Here is a 9029-nt window from a genome sequence, read left to right as displayed (position 1 = left end):
TGGAAACAGGAAGGGCTCATAATATCATAGTCAAAACTCTCTCTCTCTCTCTCTCTCCTTAACCGATCCAGATCCTCTTGACTCCACATCGACTGGAAGTAAATGGGCTCCGGCGCTGACAAAGCGTAATTCCAAACAGTGACGTTTTGCAGCCAGTTTGGCCTTCAGAGTTCTTTTTGAGACGCTGGACTTCAAAACCAGGACGTAAAAGTTAGTTTTTTTTTAAAACTCGTTGAAGCGTTTTTGCTCCGCGAATACTTGAACTAGCTTTGATGTTCATATTGCACATTTCAAGACACGCCATCAAAGAGAGATCTTATTAAATCACACGACCGTCGCTGTTATGTAATGTAGACAAACTTTGAGAGTATTCTTGAAATCTAGTCTCAACGGTGCCCGGAGCGTCTAACTTTTGATTTTCGTATATTCCCAGCATGTCGTGAACTGATCCAAACAAAAACCCGACAGGCGCAAATGTAAATACGTTTATTGAAAACACACAAAACACTTTTTTTTCCACACAGGAACAAAGATAACAAAACAATAAATGGCACGTGTTTTTTTTTTTTTTTTCTTCGACAGATTCTGAAAAAAAAAATAAAAGCAAAAGTCTGCTCGACAGTATTCTCGGACGCGGTGAACACAAAAACCCACCGACACATTTTCTTCTTCTTCTTTCATCGAACCCCCCCCCCCCCCCCATCTTTGATGACGCTTTAGACACCGCTGCGGAAGCATTTTTTGCTAGAAATTGACAGAACAGGAGCAAACGAGCGACATCAAACTCTTTCATGTCCTACCATTTGAGTATTTTACAAAACAAAAACTACAGCTATATTTAAGTGAGAACAGAGGTTTTTCTTTAAAATGTAAAACAATAATAAATAAATATATGAGACCTTCGCAAGGAGTAATAAAAAGATGTTTAAAAAAAAAAAAAATCAAAATCGGGACGACAGACTGACGGGAAGATTCACCGTCAAGGAGCGGCGGCCCCCACCGAACGGCGCCGGGACTCTCAATCCATCAAATCGGTGGGACTTGGTCCAATTATCTGGGGCGAGAGCATGACAGCAGAAGACACGCTCATTATTCATTCACAGCCGAAACAATTAAAACAGCTAATAAATGGACCTCGAGGTGAAACAGCACGTCTTTTAGACTAATTGATTCAAGTTGGCCAGACTTAAAAAAAAAAGAGAAAGGGCCTCCTTTAAAAAAAAAAAAAAAAAAAGCCACTACATTTAATTGGCAATGCCATAAATCCCCCCCCCCCCAAAAAATGAGTAGGTCATCAGATGAATCGCTCACCTGTCCAAGCGGTTGACCACGTCCCTCACAGTGTTAATGAGATGCTCGTTTTCCTGGGGGCAGCCGACGATGATGCTGTGGAGCTTCTTCATGTAGGAGTCGATGCTGTCGAGAGTGGGCGTCTCTCCGCTGGCTGTGGGGGCACAAAATGAGGATTCCTTAAAAGTGGATAATGAACATTAATACTAAGAGGAGCCCACGGCCTGACTTCCTCGGCCAGTCCCTCAAAGAACGGTCTGTTTGTGGCTCAGTAAACAGAGTGGGGGTGCACGAACATGTTCATCCACATTTCAGGAGCTTAAAACTCGGACTGTGGAACTAATAGTTCACGACAGCGATTCTGTTTGTGTCTCGGGATGAATTTCTGATACGAGATACCGAGTCAATGCTGGGTTATAATAATGTGCGTTGATCTTTTAGAAATGAAAGCAAAAGCTATGTTATTTTATTGTCCACACACACACACACACACACACACACACACACAAAAGATGAGACTAGAACTCTTTATCAGAAAATATGGGACAAATTTAGGATGCTGCGGAAACGCAAAACCTAATAATTAATCTTGTACAGTGTTGAATCATTTTATCTTTGTTTAGAAGAAGAAAGAGAAGAACAAGAAGAAAAAGAACAACAAGAACAAGAAGAAAGAGAAGAACAAGAACAAGAAGAAAGAGAAGAACAACAACAACAAGAAAGAGAAGAACAAGAAAAAAAACAAGAAGAAGAAAGAGAAGAACAAGAAAAAAAAGAAAAAGAACAAGAAAGAGAAGAACAACAAGAAAAAGAACAAGAAGAAAGAGAAGAAGAAGAAGAAGAAGAACAAGAAGAAGAAGAACAAGAAGAAGGAGAAGAACAAGAAAAAGAAGAACAAGCAGAGTTGGTTGTCACCTGGCAGAGGCACGGTGGAGAAGCTGGAGGTGAGCGCCTGGCGCAGCGTCTCCAGGTGCTGGTGCAGGAGCCCGTTGCGCCCCCTCTCTTGCATCACGTCGCCCTCCAGCCGCTCCACCGCCCCGCGCATGCTCTCCACGTGTTTCTGGAGCGCCGCGTTGCGCTCCTCGTACTCCATGTTGGTCTTACGCAGCTGCCGCATCTCCGCTTCGCGCGCTGTCGAGGGGACACGCAGAGGGGGAAACGAGTGTTAACCGATGGATGGCAAAGAAGGAGGAGTCGTGGGAGGAGTCGGGGAGGAGTCGGTGCAGCGGTTGGCGCCATCATAAATGTTTTATTTGCTCCGAGAGGCGCGACTTGCGGCACTATTCTGCAAAAGTATTTCTTGGCCAGACGAGCCGGCTGTGTGTGTGTGTGTGTGTGTGTGTGTGTTTTTTAATACCTTTGCTGTGGTTGAGAAACTCCTCCGTGAAGATGGGAATGTCAAACACGGTTCGGTCCTTCCCTTCCGCATCCTTCTGTTGACAGCCGGAGACAGAAAGAGGGAGATGAGCTGAACACAGGAAACATTTGGCCGCACAGAGTGACGGCGGGAGCCGGCCATTTATCTAGCGGGGCGGGGAGGTGGGCGGGTAATTCATTTCATACCTGGCCACGGGGGAAATACAGTGATCCAGATGAAGCAATGAGGAGGGGGGGTGAGTAATTTCATCAACTGTGCTGCTAAGAAATCAAAGAGGCCCTGGAATGGTTTGCAATAATAATACATTTAAAAAAGACAGAAGCACAAGATATGGCGCAGGAGACAGGTCTCACTCTCCCAGAATGCATCATCCTTCCTCGTTTCTTGAAAGATTTGAGCTTTCCCTTTAAAATCTCCTGGTACTCCCACGGGGGAATGCTGATGGCAATAAAAGTCACCTTGAACCCCTTTAGAGAGCATGCTATAGGGCCCACGAGGCAAACCTCTTAAATCGCATGCAGGAGTTAATAAAAAATGAATTACACACTTAGTTTGGATTATGAACACAAACACAGCACCGAAGCGGATTAACCCAGCTTTTAGCGATGGAACAATAAGCACTTAATGGGTAGCACAAGAAAAGAGGGACGGGACGGGACGGGACGGGGGGCAGACGCAATAAAAAAAAAGCATAAACAGACTCCAGTCGTGATGACACAATCTCACAGTGAATGAAACTGTTGTTTTTTCTTAAAGTTGATGTTTTGAGGACACTGTTTGTTCTGAAAATTGCGTTGATCTATTTGAATGTCTGTTATGAGGCGGTCTGTCTGTGACCCCCTCCCTCCCTCCCTCGTCTGGCCGGGCGCCATCTTTTTTTCTTCTTTTTCTCCTGATGTTTTGTCCAGACGTCCCGGTTTCTATTTATTGAGGGATCGGGAGGAGTTATCGATACATAGAACACGTCCTCGTGTTTACGGGCGCTCAGTGAGCCATCGCTTCATCGATCCACAGCAACGTTTCACCGAGTGCATCGTCATCGTCATCGTCCGAACCCATAACTTCATTAAATGTGATGTTTACTTCTCAGGGAAAGTGATTAATGGCAAGGAAAAGAGTTACTGACCTCGTGAAGAGCCTCGTTGGCTAACTGGTGCCCAACATCTGGAAAGGAAGGAAAGAAGAAAGAAAGAGCACAGCAGATGATTCACGTTTCCTCCGGCGCAGTAGAACTGATAGAATGAAAGTAATAAAAAAAATTGTTTTATTGTTTTATTGCGAGTCGACTGAAATAAGGCAGAGCGGTTAACGTCGCCAACATTTCCGCTGTCCAGACTGAGACGTATCCGCGGTAACAAAAGGAGCGCGAGGTAATGCAGCCCATGTGTTGTGTGAACACGGCAACGGCTGCTCGGCCTCACGCTGAACCGGAGCTCAGAACCTGAACTATTACCAGCTGGAAAAGTCCCCCCCCCCCCCACCCCCCACCTCCCCTCTTTCCTTTTTAACCACGTTTCCATTGACTGAGGAAAAAAGAAAAAATGGTGAGCCCCCGAATCGTGGGGATAAATATGAAAAATGATGGCGTTAAACGCTGCAGAGGGTTTTAGTGTGGGAAGTAGAAAAAAGGGCCGCCGGTTGCATTGAGCGACACTCATCACCGGTTCGTGTTCGCGTGGATCGACCTGTGAACAGCGGACCAGGTCTCACCTCCATGGTGCCGCTTGCCCTTCTGCTTCTCCTGGACCTTCCGGGTGAAATGCTTGTAGGCCTCCGTCTTCTGGTACTTCTCCAGCTCGCGCATGTAGCGCTCCTTGTCTCGCTCCGCCTCGTCCAAGTACCGCTAGGAGAGAGAGAGAGAGGAGAAAGAGAGAGAGAGAAAGAGAAAGGTGAGAACGAGGGCGAAGGAGGATTGTGGGCGAGATGGCACAGCAGGGTGGGAGTAATTATTTATAATCAGGATAAAGTCCCTGTCGAAAGACAAAAATAAAATCTGTAATTTCCAATTTACATAACCTGCATACGCTCGAGGCTTGTAATGGGATCTTGTAATATCATTAGTTTGGGAATTAGAGGAGACGGACCATCTTCATGCAAAGACCTGATCCCGGGATATCTGACTCAGCTTTGAACTCGCGGTGCAACGAGCCTGATAAACATCAGCAGCAGAGCTCTACGGGCACCGAGTTTAAAAACAAAACATGTCCAGATTTCTCAGATCTTCTCTTGGAAAGAAAAGACAAAACAATTATTAAAAAAATGCAAGATCGAACTTTGAATATTAACAGCGAGGCTCGGGGTGTTTTGTGGTTTTGTTCAATGACTTGTGAAGCATTGATGCAGGCGTGGTTTCTAAAAGACAGAACTTAACGTCATAATATGAATATGGCACATTTCGGATGAACTTATTGATGTTGGACACTGTTGAGTCACAGCGGTATCGGTCCTTGTAGTGGAATAACAAATTATTATGGAAAATCCACCCGAGCATGTAATAATGGCCTTATAGAGCAACTCTATCCTTTGTATCTCGCATCTCTTTTTGGTATCTAGGACCCAAGAATCTGACGACGTTCAACTATGGCGAGACAATCTGCAACAGGTTGTCGATCTACCAGAACACGGTCATGTGCAAGTCGGCGCTTTTGTCACCGACACCGTGGACTTTTGTTCCAACGCGTTTTTTAAGCACACGGGGGAAAAAAAACGAGATGCAAATCTCCGCTGCTTTTGAGTGTGTCGAATGTGCGGAGGGACTTAAGTGCAGCCATGTTGCAGACTAAAATAATAAGAAAGGAACTGTGTTGTTGTAAATAACTCTCTAATCTTTTATTCTATCTTTAATCTCTAATTTTCATTTATGCTCGTGGTTTTTGTGTCACTTTTTGCAGGCAATCTTAAACAGAGCAGCATACAAACAACCAGGACCCCCCCCCCCCCCCGGCCGTTTGCGTGGTGTGTAATCCCGTCGGTCACCCACCTGCTTCTCCTCGGGGGGCAGCTTGCTCCACTCGTTGCCCAGCATCCTGGTGATCTCTGGAAAGGGCACGTCTGGCCGCTCCGCCCGGAGCTGCTCCCGTCTGTCGTTCATGAAGCGGACGTAGCCCGTCAGGGGGGCCTTGGGTGCGTTGCAGTCCTTCATCGGCTTCTTCCTCTTCCTCCCTTTGGTCCAGCTGCCACGTCGGGGCTTCTGCGAGGATCAACAAAAAACAAAAAAAGCAGATGTGTTTTTGAAGGTTCAGGTAGAAAATCCCCCCCCCCCCCCCCCCTCCCCCCATGATATACACTGGCACGACATTATTGGAGTTTGAATTGGAAAAATATGTCATCTGATGTCTGTGGGTCCAGCTCTTACCTCATCTCCATTTCTCTGGCTGTTGTTGTCGGCATTGGTTCCTGGAGAGCCTGTCTGCTCATCCATGACTTCTATGACAACGGGGGAGATCAGCAGGAAAACAAGACGGAGGTGTTGGAATAGGAAAATCTCAAACCAGTACCTAACTGGTATTAATATGTGATCTGGAAAGGTTAGTGGTTAGTTAAAGGCTTTGCTATCTAGGGGAGTGGGATCAATTAAAAACGAGGACACATATTTCCACCCGGTGAAGATGGGTTAAGCATGTTCTGAGCCAGGGTTGGACCGAGGGGTTGTCACCAGGGATGCTGCCCGGCCAGGAAATAGAGCGCAGACTGTTCCCTCTGCAACGGTTTCAACCTTGTTCTGCAAACTCCCCCTGAGTCTTGGCTCCAAACCTCCTCTTGGCCGGCCCCGTTTCCTCTAATAGAAACGTTTTGATGCCATCAATCATTATTGAGCAAGTGAAAGCAACAACAACAAAAAAACCACAGACTCTAATTTAGCTTATTTTCAACAGGAGAAAGTAGTGTTGTGGAACTGCCTCTTAATTAGAGACAAGAGAATGGCACATACTGTCTGGAAGAAAAATAAATATGTTTTTTATTTTGTCGAGCTAAGCTTTAAATAAAATTTATAGTCAAAAAATCTGAAAAAATCTGTTTACTCACTGATGAAATCTGAGCTTGAAATGACAATATTTTTGATTGGAATCTTTAAAAAAAATGAATAAAGCATGTCGACTTAAGAATACAGCCCTGGTTGAGTTAAAAAAATAGGAACAACATCCTTTTGTCTTAACCTTACGACCTCTTCTGAATCACAACGTGGGAAGTGAGTCTCTGCATCCTGGATGCGGTTTCTGCTCCCTGGGAAAAAAAAAAAAGCCCTTTGGGGGAAGAGAATAAGTTTGCTTTGCAGCAAAGCAGGTGTTTTCCTTTAAACACTTCTGTGATGCCTTAGGTGAGTTTCTCCAGAGGCCTCTAAAGGCCTTCGTCACAGATGCTGTCAAACAAGAGCGTCACCTATACTGTGACAAAAAAAAGTTTAAAGTCAAACTAAAAACTTCAAAAACTCACAAAGAACACACACATTATAGTATTACCGGTGTTTTTGCTTTCCAACCCCTAACAAATACAAACTATGCCACAGCGCCATCTGCCGGGTGAAAGTACACAATACATGATTCAATGATAAATTGCATCGATTCTTCCCTCGACTGACACACAATTTTAAACCAGTTTCACGTGTTCACGGTGACGTTATCTATTGAACCTAAAACAACAACTTAAAAACTGCTTTGTGTCTTTAATTTGGAAAACTGTGTGACTAACTTTACTGTATATTAGAGCATTTAAAATCATCTTAATCCAAAATAGGAATCCCAGGATAGTCCAACCTCGCTACAAAGGGACCCAAGTGTCCAACAAAGACTTTAAAAACGGGTATTTCCTTTATTTAGTTAACAACCGAGGAAAACAGACATTAATTAGCATTAAACACCACAATAATTGACGTTAGCGTTCATCTTTCTTTGTTGGTTGCGACATGTACTAACGCTGCATACCGCTCCCGTGTGATCGTTACACATGCCAGTGAGTGGACGCAAAACAAAATGTAAAGTACCAACTTGCACGTGACATTAAATGGACTTTAAAAACACAGCGAGACGTTGATGAAACCCACCACCCCCCACTGGACCGACCAGCTGGCGTCAACTTACACGAGCTAACGTCAACTGTAACAGCTGCTCTGTCTCCAGCTCCACGGACTACTGCTACCGCTGGATGTTGTGCCGTTCCCGACTACTAACGTCAACGGTTACAATAAATAAATTAAAATGGCGCATTTAAGTTATCGTTATTAGAAACGATGGTTGCGCGAGGAGCATATTGGAAAACGATGTGCCGAGCTAGCTAGCTAGCTAGCTTGATAGCGTTCTAGCACCCAGCTAGCAGGCTAGCCGACGTTCCGCTTCGGGTGACGTCACGTCGTCAATGCGCGATCACGAAGTTCAACTTTTAAAACGTGCATTCGGTGAAACAGTCGAGTGAAAACTAACCTCGGGGTCTCGTAATCCTTCGCCGTGCCTTTTTTACGAATGATTTTCCTAATCAAAACAATAGCCACAGCGGCGACCGCATAGAAGCGAACCGCATAGACGAGCACACGCGGAGCGAAGGGGACGTTTAACTTACATTTCCGCCCATAAAAAAAGATTTAAAGCTATTTCAACGACATGACGCGCTTTCAAAACCCGAATGGGAACACACAGAAAGTCCAAATGAATGTAATTAATTATGTTTATGAACTGGTAATTACAGCCGACTGCTCTACACAATCTATCTCTGTGGCCTCCCGTCGCGCACCCCTTTTCTTTTTTTTTTCTTCGTGTGCAAACGCCAATGTGTCTTTTTGGGTGTTGCCGCCCCCTGTCGCTGGGTCTGCACATTGCACCTCTTAAATTCATTTCCAGAGTTGATGCTCCTTCGGGAAATGTCAAACTTTTATTTTGTCAGACGTATGAAAGCAGGCTACGCATCGGTGCTCGTATGAGGATGAACTCTTTTATCTGATTTGGACGCACTCGTGCAATATGAATCCAAGGAGCAGAACTGGCAGGCCTTCAACCTTTTAGTTTTTTTTGTAGTTTGTAGGGCATTCATTCAGGCCTATTTTGTAGTTGCAACTTGAAATATTGCTATTACCTCTTATTGCAGGGTTCCCTCCTCTCTCTGTGCCGGAAGCCACGCAACTAATCATAGGCAATCCTTACAGTGCTTCCACCCTTGCGGTACAATCAACTTCTGAAAGCGATCATGCGTTCTCATATTGCACTGAGCATCCACTTTACAGTGATTAATTGTTTTTTTCCATTTGAGAAAGAAATACAGTGCCCCCTTCAGCGTATAGCCTCATCTCTGTGGGTCCAGTAACACGTTGTGGTTCATTTGTGGGCAGAATACACACGGTTAATATCAAAGCTCCCAGCCTATTTGAAATGGA

The 9029-nt window shown here is 44.9% G+C and overlaps 1 protein-coding gene across 13 annotated transcripts; it reads right to left on the bottom strand.

The window, feature by feature from the left end:
* Positions 1–557: 557 nt before the first annotated feature.
* Positions 558–8400, bottom strand: hmg20a (high mobility group 20A). Of its 13 annotated transcripts, none has more exons than XM_034535883.1 (10): positions 8086–8400; positions 6324–6912; positions 6024–6113; positions 5649–5858; positions 4379–4511; positions 3795–3832; positions 2648–2723; positions 2206–2421; positions 1312–1444; positions 558–1054 (listed from the first exon to the last, which is right to left on the bottom strand). In XM_034535883.1, the coding sequence occupies exons 3-10, from the start codon at positions 6087–6089 to the stop codon at positions 1051–1053; spliced, it is 876 nt and encodes a 291-aa protein (XP_034391774.1). In that variant the 5' UTR covers positions 6090–6113; positions 6324–6912; positions 8086–8400; the 3' UTR covers positions 558–1050. The 13 variants fall into 13 exon arrangements, with proteins under 13 accessions (XP_034391774.1, XP_034391772.1, XP_034391777.1 ...); XM_034535881.1 differs by having other exon boundaries at positions 6024–6446; positions 6826–6912; XM_034535886.1 differs by having other exon boundaries at positions 6826–6912.
* Positions 8401–9029: the final 629 nt, after the last annotated feature.

The sequence above is a fragment of the Cyclopterus lumpus genome, chromosome 6 (genome assembly GCF_009769545.1).
Source record: "Cyclopterus lumpus isolate fCycLum1 chromosome 6, fCycLum1.pri, whole genome shotgun sequence".
In the NCBI taxonomy this organism is placed as follows: domain Eukaryota; kingdom Metazoa; phylum Chordata; class Actinopteri; order Perciformes; family Cyclopteridae; genus Cyclopterus; species Cyclopterus lumpus.
This window is presented reverse-complemented; position numbering and strand designations above follow the sequence as displayed.